The 20,259-nt window shown below is 48.7% G+C and overlaps 1 protein-coding gene across 1 annotated transcript; it reads left to right on the top strand.

The window, feature by feature from the left end:
- The first annotated feature begins 6,478 nt into the window (after nt 1-6,478).
- On the top strand, nt 6,479-16,014 carry GPR15LG (G protein-coupled receptor 15 ligand). The gene is made up of 3 exons (XM_082673494.1): nt 6,479-6,591; nt 8,445-8,534; nt 15,165-16,014. Exons 1-3 carry the CDS (start codon nt 6,522-6,524, stop codon nt 15,248-15,250), a joined length of 246 nt encoding a protein of 81 aa, XP_082529620.1. The 5' UTR covers nt 6,479-6,521; the 3' UTR covers nt 15,251-16,014.
- The last annotated feature ends 4,245 nt before the right edge of the window (nt 16,015-20,259 follow it).

Genomic DNA, 20,259 nt, shown 5'->3' on the forward strand with positions numbered 1-20,259 from the left:
AAATGTGAATATAAGTTAAAATATTATAATAGGACTTAAATGATAACAGAAGAAAAATCACTATTTCTTTGGCTACTGTTAACATACCACTGGGGTTTTTTCCTCACATCACTCAAGGGAAGAGTGGAGACATGCAAATTGATGGGCTTTAGGCAAAAAAAAAAAAAAATCCATTTCTCATTTTCTGAAACATCATCTGATCTCCTAGGAAGGGTGTCGTGTCTTTATTAGCTCATTAGTCATGCTACCTGTTCTAAGATGCAGTATTTGTCAGACTTCATTTCTGAAATGTGTGTTCCATTTCATGATTTTTTTCCACCAAACTAAACAGCGTATCTTTAAATCAGTGGCATCTTAGAATTGAAGAAATAATGGCATTTTTCAATGATTTGTTTTCCATTTCTAATAGTTCATTGTCCTGTAGGAACTGGTATCTGATGATTCAGAGAGAATCTTCCACAACCTAGCCCCACCCAGTTACGTACTTCATACAGGTTGAATTGGACTGATTTCCCAGCAATGCAGAATGACTCCCAAACAGGAATGCCAGTAGAAGTTGAGAGAGAAAGATTTTGTGGTTTGGCGTGATCTGGCTGTTCATAAAAGGGATTAACGACTTGGTTCAGTTCAGTACTCCTTGAAGGAATGAACTCTTAGCACCAACTGTGGGGAGAAACCAGGGTGAATGAGACCCTTTTCACCCTGTTGTCACAGCCTGGCTGGGAGCTTGTCAGCTAGAAGACAGCATCAGATGGGCAGAGGCAGTGGGTGGTGGCCAGGAGAGATCTCATAGTGAGAGAGGGCCGTTGGCCCTGCTGACCTTTGAGCAGGGAATGCTGGAGACAGAAACCCTTACTGTTGGTGGGGAATTTTGTGCCTGAACACAGCAGCATTAATTTTTTTTTTTTTTTTTTTTTTTTTGCTGTATAGTTGATTTATAATGTGTCACTTTGTACAGCAAAGTGACTCAGTTATACACCTATATACAGTTTTTTTATATGCTTTTCCATTATGGTTTATCACAAGGTATTGAATATAATACCCTGTGCTGTACATTAGGGCCTTGTTGTTTATCCATTCTACATGTAATAGTTTGCATCTACCAACCCCAAATTTCCAGTCCATCCCTTTTCCTACCCCCATAACAGCATTAATCTTTACAAGTCACTTTTTTTAAGAGATCAGGTCAAGAGATAGGCACTCTATTTGGTACCATGTTGCTAAAATATGAGAAACAGCAATAAATGACCTAAGGTAGTTGTGAAGTGATTATTGAGAAACTACAAAAGCATTATGGAGACTACTCACTACAAGAGTTCAGAGAAAGGGGGCAGTTTCACTATGCTGAGTGCCCACAGGAACACAGGTGTCCTACACACACCAGCACAGAAAGGCTGGGGGCTGGAGGGGGCTCCCAGCTTTGGTGGGAAGGGGCATGTCCGGGGCAGCCTTCCCGCAAAGCATCATGGGAAGCATCTGGACCTACTTTGCAGAGAACCCAGCCTTCTCCGCCTGCAAACCAAATGTGTTTGTGACTCTACTTGTGTGCTCACAAATTATGTCACCCTTATACTGGGTGCCTCAGAAAAGAAGTATGGTCACCTACCTCATTTAAGTAGAAGACGTATTTAAAAAGAAGTTGGGGGATTCCTTAGCGGTCCCATGGTTAGGAATCCACGTTTCCTCTGCAGGGGGCACGGGTTCGAACCCTGGTCAGGGAACTAAGATCCCTCATGCTGTTTGGCACGGCCAAAAAAAGAAAGAAAAACAAAGTTGGAGAAATTATGACAAGATTTTCACTCTTGTTATTTCTGAGTGGCAGAAAAAATGGGCATTTGGAAGGGAAATGGGGTGTTCAGTATCTTTTTCAGTATATTATATCTGCCCATAAGTAGTTTTTTAGAAAAGTAAGTCCATATGGAGAGAAAATACATTGAACACCTCAAAAGAAGCTTTTCAGATTTTAGGAACTTAGTGGGAAAGCAGAAACTCTCTCCACCCTGTGGCCTTTGGCACCATCTCACCTCTGAGTGGAACTGAACCCAGAACCTTCAAGGCCCTTTTAGCCCTGAGGTGCTGTGTCTGCAGTGACATCAGGGTTGAAGTTTAGCCCAGGATGGCAGGGCTCTGTCAGCACCTTGCGCATCCGCCTGGTCCTAGTGCTTCCAGGAGTGGGGCAAGAGTAAGGGAAGGGGACACCTCTCCTCTGGGAAGCCTGCTGCCAAACCTGCAAAGCACGCAACAGACACTGACAAACAGGATCCATCCCAACCCCACCTGCCGTTCTCCAGCTCCAAACGCTGGCAAAAGCCGGAAACCTTGGCATCCTCCCTCCTCCCCATTGCCCAAGTCAGTGGCACTTGCTTTGCTGGTCCTCTCACCCTTCTCCATCAAAATCCACACGTGTGGGTGAGTCTGCTATCAGTCCTTTAGACCTGAATTTCAGTGTTTATTTCTTCTTTGCCCCAAATCGTGGCAAGAAAAGACAGTCATCATTCCACGTTAAAGAAGCGTCATACATCCTTGAGCACAACTGGGGAATTGGTATTTCTTGGAGACAGGTTATTAAAAAAGGGAGGGAAAGCTATGCTCCCCACTGCTGACAACTGACTGCCTAATATAACAAAAACTTCTTTTCATAGGGCACGATGCTTTAGCATTCACTTTCATCAAAGGGATCTCTTCCTCTCCAACTTCAGTTACTGTTTTACTGAGGAGGAGAGAAACTGAGGAACAGAGAAGTTGAGCAACTTGTCCAGGGTCACACAGCTAAAGATTGCCAAGTGTTCTGCTGAGAACCTGCATCATGTGGCTATAGAGCCTGTGCTTTTCATGACTGTAGGGGAGTAAGGGAGACAGAAATAGAAAGCAAGCGTCCTGAGTCCCCTACTCCAGGCTAAGACCATGGGGTGGACGTGAAGGGGTGGAGGCAAAAGGCCAGGGACTCCAGAGAGAGAGCAGAAAGCCAAGGGACTATTCCCTTTAGGGACTCAGAGATGGTGGCTTCACAGGTGTTCCAGCACCAGCATGGGGTGGCCACAGGATAGAACACAGTGCCTTCTAGCCTCCCCAGGTGCCTTTGTGGTGTGGAAGAGAAGGTCACATTGTGGCACATGCCCATGGAGGAGCCTGCAGGCCTGCTGGCAGCCACCATGGTGAGGCAGGGTAGCCCACACCAGTGGGGAAGGAGGCATGAGTAACAGTGGGTGGATTCACAGCATCACTGAGTACCTAGGGGACCAGCAAGGGTGAAAGTGGAGGCAACAGACCCTGAATTTACCAGCCTTGTCCCCAGCAGCGGGACACCCAGAGGCAGGCGAGATCCAGTGGGTTGGAGGCTTATGAGGAAGTTCAAATTCATTGTAAAAAATAGAGGAAGTTGTCAGGTTTTGGTACAATTTGAGGGTAGTGTGTAAGCTAAACTTAAGTGTAGTGGATTCTTTTCAACTACTCATGAGTTCTAACGGTACCACTGTCAGGAAAGAACCTCTGGTTTGGCGGCAAACACACCTGGTTCCAGGTGAGAAGTTGCCATAACATACTTAGGTGAAGGAAAACTTCCCTTTCCCTTGTTGTAAGATGGAAATGAAACGCCTGCATCCCTGAGGTGGGAGGAGAATTAAATGAGAAGACAACTGAAGGATCACACCAGATGCTGGCCCCTCTATTATAAACTGATCTGCAATTTCCTGAGCAAATAAAGGATGGAGAGTCATTTCTGATCAATCACAGGGCCCATATAACAGCCTTAAAGAAGAGCATGGTGGCCAAGAGTGAAGGAGGGACATGGGTCAAAATGCTCTAACCATAAAGAACTCCAGGCATTTTCCTAATTGACCTTAGAAATCACAGATTTGACTTGAAAATTTTTTTCTTCCTTGTAAATTCCCGTGTGTGTTAGGTGTGTCTCTGGAGACTTTTTTCTCAGGAAGATTGCCAAGTGTTCAAAAATCATCTCTGGAAATGATTCAAAGCCTCAAACTTGATTATTTTTGTACCCAAACTGCATGTGCTTAAAACTAACAGGTGTTCCTGTTAAAATGCTTCTCATTTTCACCTCTCTCAGCTCAACATGAGATTTCAAATATTCTAAAGAGCCAGAGGTGTTTCTTCCTTTTTTAAAGTAAGAAGTTGACAGTTATCTTTGAAATGTTAAAAAAGCAGGTGAAAATCTGTGAACAGGGATTGTCTCTGGGGAGGGGGGTTTTGGATGGAACTTATACTTAATACCCTGTGTTATTCAAATTAATGCATCATAGATGGCTTCAGTAATTTTTTAGAAGCATTTAAAAAGCAGGTCGAATTCTGACCTCTGAATCTGCTCTTCCCATTAAACACGTCGTCCTGGGAATACCTGCAAATCCGTGAGTTGTATGTGTGAGTGTGTAAGGAACAGACCCCTGAGATTACAAGTTCTTCCTGTTCTTAGCTGTTCAGTGCCCCCCAAAAAGCTGTACTGAGAACCGAACCGAACCTAGCAGTACAGAACCTAGCTGTACTGAGAACCTAACCTAACAGAGTCTATTTCTGACTCTGTGGCTGAGGGTTCTGGGAAAATTACCCAAGCCCTGGCTTTGTTTGACTGTGTTTCCTAACGAATCTCTCTCTTCACTAGCCTGGGACTCTCTCCTAATTTCTGCACCACTGCTAAGCAGGTAGAGTTCAGCTTGAATATGCGGCCCAATCCCTGCCCCCTCTGCCCAAGTACCTCGTTCTTTTCCCCTCTGATGATGGCTTGCCAAAAGGAAGAAGGAGCCATGCCAATCCAAAGAGTACCTGTTACAGCAGGTAACGAGTGAGTGGCAGCCAAAGGTAGGCTGTTGCCCAGAGAACTCAGTGGGGGCACCCTAAATGACCCCAGAAAATAGTGGTAATAGTCCTTGATGTGGGTCATGGTTGTAATCTCAGGAAGCATCTTTGGGAAAGTTTGCTGGGTTTAGGAACCTATAACAAGCAATCTAAGAAAAAACAGCATGAGGGCTGACGGATGGAGACTCAAGACAAGTCCCATCCTCTTCTCGACGCTCCTTCGTACAATGGCCACGCCTCAAGCATTTCCTGGGCCCCAGCTCTGGAGCTGTCCTTGGTAGACCCCTTGGGTCTTCCTGACCACACCGTCTGCCATGGCCCCTGCCCGCTCACCACAGAGAGCAGGATTCAGAATGCAGCCTGGAAAGGGAATCAGGCCAGGGCTGGGCAGGTGACTAACACAGTATGACATTTTGGTCCTTAAGCGCCCCAACCAGTTTCTTTGTGTGGATTGGTTTTAAGGTTCTTGGGAACACATGAAAGCATACAGGCTGACTGTCAAAATATCCCCTGGCAAACAGTTTGCTCACCAAGCTGTCTGAGCATGTGATGTATCCTGAATCTCTAATCTCTAGCAAGAGAATAGAGCCAGTTCCGGGCAGTGGGGACTGTCTGAATTGACTGCCGGGAGCCAGGATGATCCTAGAGTGTTGAACCTGATACTATCATCTTCCCACTTACCCTTCGAGGCTGGGAACCAGCTCTTTGGTTAGAAGGGCACACTTCTGAAAGGACAAGATGGACATAATATTTCAAGGGAAGATGCAAATTCTGTGTGTCTGCATGACTGCCTCCACCACGAGAAGCTCCCTGAGACCAGCCAGGCAGTGTCTTCTGTGTCCCTGGGGCCAGGTGCACAGCCTAGCCCATGGTGTGTGTCCAATGGATACGGTGATTCCTGAGGCTCCTGCACCATTAGCCGACTTTCCCCCATGCTTGCCGTTGTAGGATGTTCTCTTTCTCCACATCTTGGCTCAGTTTGATTCTGTACCTGACATGTTCTTTTGCTTCATCACCGTCTTAAACGCCCATCAAGGTGCAGCCGCTGGTCCACCTCCTTTCCAGCCGTACAAGCATCTGCCATGTCGCAGGCGGCTCCTCACACATGTCCTCGTTCAGGTTTGTGGGAAAGAGAGCACTGTGCCCATTTCACAGACGGGAAGCAGATTCAAAGCTATTCAACGTCAAATTCAAGGACACACTGCGGATATGTGGCAGAGCCAGGACTCAAACCCAGGTCATCTGATTCCTAGCAGTGTGCTCCCTATTTTTCATTCACTGCTCAAGACTCTTCCCTGAGGCTTTGCAAGGGGTTTTATGGGCCTCCCTGCCACATCTAAGGAATGAACAGGAAAATCTGTATTTGATGGAATGAATACTGACACTAAAAGTTAATATTCAACCCTGAGAAGTGGCTCTTCCCTGCCAGGAGCTTTCTGAGGCCATTGTCGGGAGCTCCTTCCTGGGGCTGGGCATTTATAGCTTTCTGTTTTACAGTTCATGAAATGCTCTCAACTTCTCGAAAAGCTGAGGGTTTTTTCCTCCTGGGAGGGGCTGACTCTACCCTTTATGAGAATTCCAAGGCTGCTGGTGCCCTGCCCACCAGGAAACACCTCTCTCTCTGCCACTCTATAAAGGTCCCCGGTGGCCCCAAGGGAGGACTTCTGTGGCACAGCGGCTTCCCCGGGACGTGACGTTCCCACCCGGCCACCATGAGGTTTCTAGCCCTCGCCAGCCTACTCTGCATCTTGCTTCTCTGCTTGTCCGTCGTCTCCGCAGAAGGTAGGACTATCCCCCTCCCCCGCCCAAGGTGCTGGTCCCTGAACAGGGATTCCCATGTCTGGGAAGATTGGAATCAGGAAATGTTGGAGGGCAGGCCCTCACAGGCAGTGCTGGGCCCTGAAAGACGGGCTGTCACCCCTGAACCTGTACAGCACCTCTATCCACAGTGGCAGCACCGGGGGTGGCTCGGGAGTTTTAAACCCCTGCCATCTCCATCCACAGCCCCAGCTCCCCAGACACACACACACAAAAACTAAGTAAAAGCAGTGTGCTGACCACTCGGACACACAACCTGCCAGCTAGATTGCTTCATGCACCGAAGTCCTCCCTTGCCGGAAGTTCTGGAGCCGCTCTATTACACGTGCATGAAGCTTGGGGCACGATCTGTGTTGAGTGAATGAATAAATTAACTAGTAGACCATCTGAGTCTGAACACCCCCAAATCTCACGCACAAAGAACACCTGTGGCAGACAGATGGGATGAGAGTATGTGGTGGGGGGCATGTTCGTGTGCATTTGGAACTGGGGGAGACAGCCCTTGCCCTTCCGTGGATATGAGTATTTAGCTCTTCTGTCTTTCTCAATTCAGATCGCTGAATATTTTTAGCTTTTACTCTTGCCTAACCCTCTAAAAACTGCCTACTTTTTTTTGTTTGTTTGTTTTAGCAATTATGGTTATTTTAACATTTATTGGAGTTTGGGGATATAGAAATAAATATGGAGGGAAAAACACCCATAGTTTCATGACTCAAGAATGGCCATGTTCAACATTTTGTTTATTTCTTTTCGGTGTGCATACAAGCATCTTTGTAATTGAAAACCCTCTGTGTGTTCAATCTCGTATCTCTTTTATTGATCACTATATTATTATAGTCACCAAAAATACTTATGATTGAAATCTGGAAGCATTTATACCAGAATGTCAACAACAACCATCTCTGTCTGCACGGTAGGATTATAGAAAGTATTTGTTTTCTAAAGTTTCTGCAATGAACATTGCCACATATACAACATGGAAAACAGTGATTAGAGTTCCTCATAAACACAGTCTATAGCAATGCAATTTATCAGACCTCTTCTGTCGGAAAAGTGAGAGGTTGCCAATGTTACCTTAATGACAATTCAATGAAGATGAATACCTTTCCTCGTTAAGTTTCCTATCCATTTAGGAGCATATCCAGCAGATTCCCCAAAGTGGTGTTATTTCACTAATATTTTTAGGTATAACTTGCCATCAGGTGAATGTGCTGTGATGAATTTACATGTTTAGACATTCAAGTGAGTCACAACTTTGCACTATTTTAAGTATATGGTAAAAATCATGTGTGTACATAGTGTCAAAAGGCGTAGACACTTCTGAGTGACGGTGCTGAACTGCTACTCGGACAGGGACACGAGGAAGACGTATTCTGGAGGCAGAGTATCTCCCCACACTGACTTTTTTTTTTTTTTTTTGCGGTACGCGGGCCTCTCCCTGCTGTGGTCTCTCCCGTTGTGGAGCACAACGCGCAGGCCCAGCAGCCCAGGCTCACGGGCCCTGCCTCTCCCCGGCATGTGGGACCCTCCCGGACCGGGGCACGAACCCGCGTCCCCTGCACCGGCAGGCGGACTCCCAACCACTGCGCCACCAGGGAAGCCCTGACTTTTTTATTTACGGAAAATAGATCACCTCAAGGCCCACTCTTCCCACGGGCCCTCCTGTAGCCTGGCCCATCCTGAGTTTCCTTGAATAAACATTCCTGAGCCCTCAGCCTTGGGAGTTGAAGTTCCCTCCTGTCACTCTTGCACAGACCCAGTCCCTGGCATCCCCAAGCACGCTAAGAGAGGGTCTCTGTTCCTGTGTCTGCCCTCAGGGAGAAAGCATCTGAGTCATCCTGCCAAGCCCGGGAAAGGCAAGCCCTGCTGTCCCCGAGTTCCTGGCCCTGACGTGATGACCCGGAAAGGTAAGCACCACGCACCTGCCCAGGTGTAAGGAGAAGCTCTGGGGAGGCCGTGAGACAGGCCGTGTATGCACCCCCTGGCCCCCGTGCCTGGGGGACATCAGGCACTTTTGCGGAAGGGCCACAAAGAGACCTGATCTCACCCTCACTGAGCTTCCCGTCTAGTGGGGGAAACTGACCCCCCCCACAAAAGTCAACAATTAATCACCTTGAACTGAATACATTCCCACAAGGGAAAGAACAGGATGCAATTAGAAAATGGGATGGGGAAGACCCCTACCCTGGGTGGGAGGCATCAAAGCAGGTGACATTTGTGCGACCTGAAGAAAGACAAGGAACTGGCACCCGGAGTGTGGAGGGGACAGGGCAGGCAGGGGAAGCAGCAGGCGAGCAGGCAGGAAATGGGCAAGAGGGGTGGGGTGGGGGGAGTCTGGAGGCACTCACGGAAGCTACGAACCAAGGCAGGGCTGACCTCATGAGTGAGCTGGCACGTGAGGCAGGGTGACCAGAGGGGATGGGGCACACAGGTCCAGGGAGTCCCAGAGCTGTGGGCAAGCAGCGCCCGTCCAAGGCGCCAGGCTAGAGGTGCAGATCCGGGCTCCCTGCCAGGGTGAGGGCTCGAAGAGCAAGGCTGCCCTCTCCTCCAAGGCCGGAGGGGACTGGGGAGTGAGGGAGACGGGCCAGCAGAGGGCTGCAGGCACCCAGCTCCCAGGACTGGGGCACCAGGCCAGGGGCAGGCTGACGCATGGGAGTTGCCTGACCCGGGGTGCAAGGTTAGGACAGCTGGACCTCTGCTGGCCTTTGGTAGGAGGGTCCTAGAGCCTGGGCCTGGCAGAGCTCCCATGGCAAAAGCAAGCCAGGCCTGACACAAACCCAGGGTTCCTGCCTGCCTGCCCCCCCCCACTCCCCCCCCCTCCCCCGGCCCCTGCAGCCTAAGGCCACTTCTCAGAAGTCGGAGAAGGCCCCAGTCCTGCTGGCTCCTCTGGGGCGGTGGCCCAGGGAACCTGTGATCAGAGCCGAGCTCCCACACCCCTCCCAGCTACCAAGAGTCCTGTGCACCAAGCTGGGGGCGGGTGGGGGCCTGGGTGTGAAGCAGAGGGAGGGAGGCAGGCTGCACGGCTCAGCCTCGGGCCACTTCTCTGGAGAAGCTGACAGCCCCTCCTTTGAGACTGGCCTCACATCCCGCTGGGACCGGGTAAAAATAACCACTTCTCACACACTGAGCCCCAGTGTGACGCCCGGCCGGGGCTGGCTGACTGCAGCTCTGCTCTCCCCGGAGGCTCCAGCCTGGAGGAGGAGGTGTGTGAGTCCTTCCCCATAGGGAGGGGCAGGGTATGCTCAGACCCTGCAACCCCTCCCCAGGATGGACTTGCTCAGAGGCCCTTGTCGATGAAGATAATCAATAAACAATCAATAATAAGAATAGAAAATAGTTTGATTTGAGCCAAACTGAGGACTAGCCCAGAAGCCCGCCTCCCAGATTACTCTGAGAAAATGTGGAGAAGCAGGGTTTTCAGCAGTTTTTTATCTTGTCAGAGCAAAGAACATTAAAAAGTCAGGGTTGCATTTCTTCAAGGTTTCAAAAAAAAAAGAACAGACCAGCATGTACACAGCGACTCAGTATGACCTTGGCACCTGGGAAGGAATGCTAATCAAAGGAGTACCAGCCCTGGCATCCCAGGAAGAGGGGCATTTAATCTATATTTTAAACATGGACATTCTTTACTTCTGGTCAATGTGCCCTTTTACTATTCAAAGCAGATGTACAATGTATGTTTGATAAGGCCACACACAGGCTATTTTAGTCAGCATAAAATTCAAGTTAACTCGCGTATAAGCCAGAATGACTTCCCTATTTCTCAATATGTGAAAAAAATTTTAGTTTTTGGCCACGCTGCACAGCTTGTGGGATCTCAGTCCGCCGGTCAGGGATTGAACCCAGACCACGACAGTGAAAGCCCAGAATCCTAACCACTAGGCCACCAGGGAACTCCCTGTGAAAATTTCTTTCATCACAATAAACATAAAAGAAGTTAAGGATGCATGGTGCGTGCGCACACATGTACACACGCACAGACAAGCCCACACGGTTCATAGGAAACAGCTGGGTTAACTCCTTGTGCACAGTACAATGGCAGCTCTTTTTTCAGTCACACAAGACTTTAGGATAATCTAAGTGCATGGCTCCCATGCTGAGTCTGGATTTCTTGTAGTGTATATGTCTTTTAAATTCCATTGCAGGAATTTGCAAACAACTTAGAACAAGAAGAGCAAAAAACATTTTTACTAGGTCCCTGTCATGCGGTCTCATTTAAATGCTTGGAACCACCCTGGGGAAGCACGGTCACCACTTTACAGATTGGGAAACTGAGGCTCAGAAAGACTATGAGGCAGAGCCAGGAACTTGGATCTGTCTTCCTCCTTCCACTGCAACAAACGCTGTCCTCCAGAGAGAGAACTTTCCAGCATCACGCTTATGAAGACATGTGCGTGCCCAAGGGAGACTGCATACTTTCTGGAAGGAAAGTTCCATCTGGGTTGGAATCTCAGCTCCACCACTGGCTAGCTGTGCGCCCTTGAGCAGGTACCCCAGCTCTGCTAAGCCTCAGTCTCCTCACCTGTGAAAGGGTATAATAATGGACTCTATATTTTCATAGAGTCTATTACCTCATTGTCCATGGGGTCATGACTATAAAGCCAGGCATTGGCCTGGCACCAGCTACCCCATAAACTTGCCCTCCCGTGGCTGTGGAGGAAGTCTGAGCTTGCCCAGGCTTGGAGGTTCCACTCGCCATCTTCCAGGGCTGACCCTGGGGCTCACTCAATGCTGTGGAATCAACAGCAGGGACACTGGGTGTGACAGGCTCTGGGAATTCAGCCTCTCTATCCCAGTTCACTGACATAGGAGTGTCTGCGCATGTCTGTCAAAAGAGAAGGTAACCTGGGGCAGCCTGGAGGATGTCCCTGAGCTGACATCACCAGCTGTGACACACGCAGGACAATATCACCTACCCTCCAATCTAAGGCATCTTTCCTGAGCATGGCTTTTACCTATGTGCTCTTCTAGGACCGTGGCAGTGACAGGAAGAGGCGGGCACAGGACTCTGGGTCAATTTGACAAAACCATTGTCAAAAATCAATGTGCTGAGTGGCCAATTTGCTGAACTTACCACATTTACCAATTTACTAAAAGAGGGCTTTCTATAAAGCATTTGAAAAGTTTGTAGCAATCTATATGGCAGCACTTTTAAAAGGAATGTTCAATTTGTTGATTCTGTTAGCACTTGAGGAACCCCAGGTTTAGGCTGGGGTCAGACTGACAGCTGTCTAGACCCCACCAGCTGGGAAGTTCTGTGACCCTGGGGACTCTGTCAAGCTGCCCTCCATCCATGTGTCCTGAAGCTGTGAGTGAGAGGGAGCTCCTGGGGAAGGCTGGGGCGGCCTTGTGGGAGGGTCCCTCGAGTCTGAGAGTGTGCCTGCCTATCCCACAGACTTCCCGAGGCCTGAGAGCTCCGTGCCACCCTCGCTGCTTTGAAGCCCAGCAAAATGACTTGACCCATAGTGGGAGACAGGGGCTGAAAGGGACACAGAGAGACTTCTTCCCCACCGTGGGGTTGCCACTGTCTTCAGAAAGGAGCCCAGACTGCAGAGACAAAGGTTACCCACTGAGGACCACGAGTGTGATGACTTGAGAATTTTGGCAACTTTGGGTGGTAGCAGGGTGGACACAAGGGCTCAGTACAATGGATGCAGGAAAGGAGGAGGTGGAGAGGGTGCCCGGCCCATACTGCCCAGTGGACCAATCAGAGGGACTCAGATCAGCAGTCTTGCTCCTTGTGATTATACCTGTCAGCCACGGCTGCATAACAAAACACCTCCAACTTCAATGGCCCAAAACAATAAGTAGTTATCATTTTCCATGTGTCAACAGGTCAGTTGAATGGTTCTTCTCGTCTTGGCTGGGCTCACTCATTCTTCCAAGGGTTGGACAGGCACTTCTGCTGAGCTTGGCTGGGCTCTCTCACATGTTTGGGGGTTGGTGGTCTGAAGCTAGGATGGTCTCAGTTGGGCAAATGGACTCTCTTCCACATGGTGTCTCATCCTCCAACAGGCAAACTCAGACTTGTCTACCTGGGGCTGCAGGGCTCCTCCTATGTGAGTGGAAGTACCTAAGGCCTCTTCAGGCCTCAGAACTGGTCCACCTTCATCTCCACTGCATTCTCTTGGTCAAAGCAAGTCACCAGGCCAGATTCAAGCAGCAGGGAAATAGACCCCTTATCATGATGAGAGAAGCTGCAAAGTCACATTGCAAAGGGAGGGTGGAGAACTGCACCCATATTTGCAGTCAGTTAACTGCAGTATTTATTGTAGGAGCCACAGAAGAGAATCTTGGGGCCTGAGGGTGGGGACAGGGGGTGGAGGGGAAACAGTGATCAGGAAATCATGGTTCTCCGTCAAAAATGCTGGTGGAAAACTCTCACAATATGATACTAATAGAAAGGAGTAGTTTACAGTGTATATTACTATGGTTATCACTATGGAAAGGCAAAAGCACTTTCAAATAGGAAGAAAAAGAGAAAATTACACCAATATTAGCACTTATTTATGATTAAGAGATGAAGCTATGGATGAATTATGATAATTAAATTTATTTTTCATATAGCTAGTGATTATATAGCAATTACTGTGCAGCACTTACATCTGCTAACTCATTTAATCCTCACAATAATCCTAGATACTTTTGCTATCCTCATTTTTACAGATGAGGTGTCAAAGCACAGAGAGGTTTAGTAACTTGTTGAAGGTCACCCAGCTAGGGTGGGTAAGTAAGTGGCAGAGCTGGGCTTTGAATCCAAATAATCTGGCTCCAGATTCTATGTTCTTAACAATCATACCACCTTGCATATAATAATAATCCAGAAACGAAAACAGGAAAAAGAAGAATTTCATTACCATAATTTAATAACCCTCCTCATTCATTTGTGTTTCCTTTTTTTTATACAAACATACTTACCTAGTTTTATTTTTATTGTACCTCATTTTTTAATTTTTAAAATTAACATTGCATTGTAAGCATTTTTCTTCATGATGCTATATAGTCTTCATAATCACACGGTTTTATCTCTGTTAAACATTTCCATCATCACTAGGTACCATTTACTAATTAACCATTTCTCTACCATAGGATATTCAGATTGTTTCCAGAATTTTTTTGTGCTATTAAAAACAAAACTATGGGGACTTCCCTGGTGGCGCAGTGGTTGAGAATCGCCTGCCAATGCAGGGGACACGGGTTCGAGCCCTGGTTTGGGAAGATCCCACATGCTGTGGAGCAACTAAGTCCGTGCACCACAACTACTGAGCCTGCACTCTAGAGCCGGCGGGCCACAACTACTGAGCCCGTGCCACAACTACTGAAGCCCGCACACCTAGAGCTTGTGCTCCACAACAAGAGAAGCCATTGCAATGAGAAGCCCACACACCACAACAAAGAGTAGCCCCGACTCACTGCAACTAGAGAAAGCCTGCACACAGCAAAGACCCAGTGCATCCAAAATAAATAGATAGATAACAAAAACTACGGAGCTTCCCTGGTGGCGCAGTGGTTAAGAATCCACCTGCCAATGCAGGGGACACGGGTTCAAGCCCTGCTCCAGGAAGATCCCACATGCTGTGGAGCAACTAAGCCCGTGCGCCACAACTACCGAGCCGGCGAGCCACAATTACTGAAGCCTGTGCACCTAAAGCCCATGCTCTGCAACAAGAGAAGCCACCGTAACGAGAAGCCTGCGCACCACAACCAAGAGTAGCCCTCACTCACCACAACTAAAGAAAGCCCGGGTGCAGCAGCAAAGACCTAAGGCAGTCAAAAAATTAATTAATTAATTAATTAATTAATTACCTTAATAAAAAACTATGGGGACTTCCCTGGCAGTCCAGTGGTTAAGACTTGGCCTTCCAATGCAGGGGGTGCCGGTTCGATCCCCGGTCGGGGAGCTAAGAAGCCACATGCCTCGTGGCCAAAAACCAAAACATAAAACAGAAGCCATATTGTAACAAATTCAATAAAAGACTTTAAAAATGGTCCACATCAAAAAATCTTAAAAAAAAAAAAACAAAAAAAAAACTATGAAGACTAGCTTAATGCATGCAGGTTTTTTTTTCCTTATGGATTATGCCTCCCATAAATGGGACTGGTTTGTCAGAAGATGAGACACATATTGCCTGAGACAGGGAGGAGACAGCCTGAGGGTCCAAGGGCCTGCAAGTAGGTGTGGGTGAACCCTCCCACCACCGCCATCAGAAACAGGGCTTCCAGACCCCTCAACTTTAGTGGACTCTGATCTTGACAGAGACAGTTGAACAGGTAAACTACCTTCTCTCCATCTTCTGCCTGTAAATCAGATTACTGCCTGCTGGGATAGAAATAGCCTGGGCTGGTCATGTTTGCAATGAAAAGCCCCCTCTGGGCGTCCAGGAAGGAGTGTAAGATCTGACTCTTGCTTTAATTTTTTTTTTAAAATATTTGTATCTAAAAATTAATCTTAACTGTATTTTCCCCTCTCCCCCACCTTGACTCTGTCTGCCTCTCTGCCTCTTGTCTGGTCTTGTCTGCCCACTGCTCCTTCCCAGGACACCATGTGAGAAGCTGCAGACCATGCAAGTTCAAGCCAAAGCCCCACTCTTGGGTGGTGCCTGGGGCACTCCCACAGGTGTAGTGCTCCCCAAAACAGGCTCCATATAGCCGAGACCCTCATGCTCAGTGCCTTAGACACCCAGAAGACTTAGGTTCCCCCAGAATACTCCCCTCAAAGTTGGGGCTGATGACAAAGCCTCTGCCCATGAACCTGAGCCTCTTCTCTTAAACACAACATTTCTTGCCTGCCATGTTGGACTGTGCTCATGCTGCCTTTTAGAAAAGCCAGAACCAGAATCTTCTGAAAACCACCACATGGATTCAAAGGTCAAAGTCCTGGAATGCCTGTCTTGTTGTGTGGCCCTGGACAAGTAACTTAGCCCCTCTGGACTCATGCTGGCTCAGAGATATAAAATCCAGCGAGACAAAACATACAAGGAAGGCATCAATGGGCTTCACTAACCCCTTTCAACCTTCATGGCAGTGAGCTGGGACGTTGGAGGGCTTCGTGTCGGGCAGCAAAGGCCCTGGGAAAGTTCCAGAACTCCAGATCCTGGTCTCAATCATGCCACCAACCTTCAGAGTTATTGTGTGCCAGGTTCAGCCCACCTGGCCTCAGTCTCCACCTGGAGCCTTGAACGCTGACAGTCAAGACTCCACCGTGACCTGTGGCAGCTACAAATCTGGAGACTTCTGAGCCTGCTAGGGTGCAGGGTAACAGGAGCCCAAGAGCAGCCAACCAGCCACGCAGAGGTTCATCTGTCCTGAGATAGTACACCTAAGCCCCACATCCCGTGGCTCCTGAAGGAACCCCTTCCTGACTTCCCGATGTGAATCTGCTGGAAAGAACGCTCAAAGAAACAAATTGTAAATAAATAAACAAAATGCAGGGCACATGGTTGCTTGAGAAAATTGGTGGTAGGGCCTGAGCCACAGCTTTCTACTAGAGGAAACCCCACACCCTGAGGTCTCTCCTGCAGGCCACGCCTTCCTCACAGCACACCCTAACCAGCAAAAGAGGGGAGAGAGGAATAGTGACAAGAGCAAGGGTCTTGGTCCGACGCACCAGGACTCAAACCCCAGTCCTCCCCAGGATTTTCGTGTGACCTGGGCAAGTCAGTTTCCCTTGTCTGTAAGATGGAGAGTCCAGGACCTATTCAGAGGGTTAACATGAGGCTCCGGCAAGTAGACAGCTGTAAAATGCCCACAAGGGGCCTGGCACACAGAGGAGCTTGGTTCCGGGAAGCCCCTGCCTTCCCTGCCCCCCACCCTAGGGGAGTGTTTATGCCCAAGTGAACACAGAACTGCGGAGAGAAGGCTCAGAGGGAACAGATGGCCCAGGTCTAAGAGGCTTATCCCTCAGTAAATGCCTTCTAATCTGATTCTCCCGGCAAGGTGAGAAGGCCCTCCCCACGTCATCCCACAGGCACGTCTGAGAAGTCCAGGCCCACCAGGTGCGAGGCTGATAGGCAGAGCTTCCCTGGCCCTGGGCAATGGGGACAGCGGTCCTAGGGCAAGCTCAAAGTCCCTACCTTGTCCTAGGACAGACCTTTGCCTTCCTTCCAGGAACTTCATTTGCGAGCTCATTCACTCACTCACTCAGTCACCCATTCCTGGGGGTAGGTAATGGTCAGACGGTGCTAGCTGTGAGGCTCAGAGCTGAGCAAATATGGTCCTCGAGGGCAGAGAAATCGTCACGCAGTTGTGAGGCAAGAACAGAGGACCAGGCACGGGAATGGACGTGAAAAGAGGAGGAGCTTATGCTTGCACTGAGTTATGGGAGAGTCCCAGCGGGAGAATGGGTGTGTGTGTGTGTGTGTGTGTGTGTGTGTGTGTTCGTGTGTGTGTGTGTGTGTGTGTGTGTGTTAGGGTGAAGCAGGGGTAAAGGCTTGAGTGTTTGAGAAGAATCTAGCAACTGGACAGCAAAATCGCGGGACAAAAGGTAAGTGGAGTTTTCAGTCTGGGGCCATGAGAGCACCCAAACGTTATCAGATATTTAGAGCTTATCCTGAGGATGATGGAGAGCCAGAGCTGTCTGTGAGCAGGAGAGAACGCAGGTAGGAAGGACCATCAGGAAGAGATGGAATGAGCTGGAACGAAGGCAGAACAGCAGGGGAGGGACACAGGGGAGGGATTCCAGGGGCTTCTGAACAGCAGTGGAGCAGCCTTGAGGCTCTGTAAGTGTATGGGCTGGGGGCCAAGTCCACAGTGGACATTTCCTGCGCTGTGTGGGACTCTCACCAGGAACTCTCTTGCAAGGTGAACCCCTCGCCACCCAGCAATGGGGGAGCTGGCCATTCCAGATCCTCGTCCCTCACCCATCTCCTCTCCGCTCCACCGCACTCCACCGTACCCAAGAGAAGATAAAGAAAACACTCACACGAAACTAAACACGCGTGCTCGAGAGTCAACAGGAGGAACAATTCGAAGGCCAACAATTCCTCAGGAAAGCACGACCGCAGAAGTCCTGGCATCTTTGAGGGCGCACTAGGGAAGTCATTTAAGGTACGCAAATAAAAGGAAGACACAACCTGGCCCTTGGGAGGAGGCTGTCTCTGAGGGGCAGGAATGCAGTCCCTGCAGCTCTGAGCCACTGGCCTGGGGGAGGTGAGTGCCAGAAAGAGACCAGCCTTGGGCCAGATGGACAGTGACCCAGAGTGGCTTCCAGGGACACCAGCCCTCAGAACAGCCCAGGCCAAAAGTGGGAGGCACAGAAAGGAGCTGAGGACCCTGCACCTGCCCGCCCACCCTGCCCCACCTGTCCTTCCTCTGAGGAGCAAGGGAAAGACTGAGACCAATTCCCAAGCAAACAGAGGTGCCCATGCAGAGCCGAACGCTGTCCAAATGCCAAACACTCTCCTTCCCACGCTCACCTGTGGGATGCCCTCTCCAGAACTTGTGACACGGGCTTTTAAACTTGATGGAAGAACTTAACCCTCAAAGGGTATTGAGTTGACAGGGAAAGTCTTATGAATAAGGCTATTCAAGGCTCACAGGGACCCTAAGAGGATACAAAGAAAACCCAGACATCTGGAAGTGACTTTACGTTATAAAACTGGAATTCTTCTGTTGCCTTAATTGACTCCTTGAAGAATCTAAACACACTGGCAGGTTACAGTAGTGTCGCTAGAGAAAGTGTGCAGTCTCCATGGTAACTGAAGGGGCCCACACTCCCTGACTTGGTGGGACCCCTAGTGTAGTTGACAGAGCACAGGCTTCCCAGACGGACTTGGGTTCAGGTGATGGCTGACTGTATGACATCAGGGAGGTCAGACGACCTCTCAGAGTCTCAGGTTCCCCATCTGGAAAATGAGGCCAAGACTGCCTGTCACAGAGGGCTGTTAGGGAGAGGAAATGAGAAATGTCTGGCTCTGAAATAGAAGCCGAACTGTCATCCCAGATCTGTTTCCACCAAACTAAACGGATCCAGAACTCTCCCCCTCTCCACCCCCGTTCAAGACTAGGTCTTCAGGTACAGAGTGAAGTAAGTCAGAAAGAGAAAAACAAATATCGTATATTAATGCATATATGCAGAACCTAGAAAAATGGTACAGATGAACCGGTTTGCATGGCAGAAACAGAGACACAGATGTAGAGAACAGACGTATGGACACCAAGGGGGAAAGTAGCGGGCAGGGATGGTGGAGAACCTGCTGTATAAAAAATAAATAAAATAAAATTCAAAAAAAATTATATGAATGAGCTCTTTAACATTCGGTAATTCTACACTGCTCTTTTATAACTTATATTTATGTTCCAGTTCCCCATAAAATGTTATCCAAATGTAATACTTTTTGTGTTTGAAAAACATTTTATTGATCACATCTTTGCAATAAAATTATGTATGTATTAAAGTAAAATTAAAAAAAAAAAAAAGACTAGGTCGTCCGGGACCAGTTCCATCCCCAGCTATCACAGAACCTCCTGTTGGAAACCACACGCATTTTACAGCCCTGTGTGCCCACCCACTCTGCTGACTCATCTCTGAGCTTATCTCTGGGCCAACTGTCCAGGGTAAACCACTTTCTAGAGTCCCAGCTGGTTAATGTTCACGCAGGACCCCACATGTGACTCCCTCCAACTGACTCCAGAGCCACTTGCCCTGCAGTGGAAGCATCATAAAACTTCTAGGATATGGGTGTGTCTAGGTATCTAGTCTGGTTTCCCAAGTGGTGGTTGGACCTTGCCTGTTTACAAGCAGTCTGGTAACATGTGGCCCGGTCCAGAGGCAGGTGGTAGGCTTGTTATCAACAGCTCCATCACTGGAAGAGGTCTTTGGTTCATCTGCTGTTTAATCTGTCAAACTGCCCTGACCCTCAGGATTTGCAAAGTATGAACCAGAGGGTGGAATTTATCAAATTACAAGATGTCAGACCTTTTCCACGTCAAAATGCCACCATTTCACTTGTTCAACTCAACGTTTAAATACGCTATAGATATGGACGCTTACACGTGTGCAGTAGTTCCCACCACTCCCTATTGCCTTTCCCTCAGCCATTTCACACCTTTCCACATCCTGCCTGGCTCAGCAGGCATTTCAGTGTATACCCTTTGGCTACTTCAGCCTACCCATTTATGGATGCGTGGAGGGGGAGGGAGAATGTCAAAGGCCTGAAGAGGGCCAGTTGTTGACTAGGACCAGGAACCAAGACGTATGACACTGTCAGGTGTCTCTTCATTCATTCATTTATTCAGTCATCATTCAGCGAGTCAACAGCTGCTCATCAAGGATCTATTGTGGGACAGGACCTATGTGGATACTGAAGCAACCTATGCATGAAACATGGTCTCTCCCCTAAATGATTCACGGCACTCTGGGGGAGACACCAAAGCAGACAGATTACAGCACTAAATTCTTTTAAGGGCCTGTCAAGGTCCCAAGTAAGGACCAGTTCTGTCTGGGGACAGAAGCATACTACTCTCTGGAGGAGAAGACATTCTTGGGAATGTCCCCTACCCAGGCTCAGCCATCTGGCAGGCTGAGATAGCAAAGGAGACGGCTATAGGGTGAAAATAGGCAACGCCAGGACTGGAGTTTCTGCCCACCTGTGTGAATGCCACAGTGACCAAGAGCCAGCATTAAGACACAGG

Source organism: Grampus griseus (genome assembly GCF_964374135.1).
Source record: "Grampus griseus genome assembly, chromosome: 16".
NCBI classification, from domain to species: Eukaryota; Metazoa; Chordata; class Mammalia; order Artiodactyla; family Delphinidae; genus Grampus; species Grampus griseus.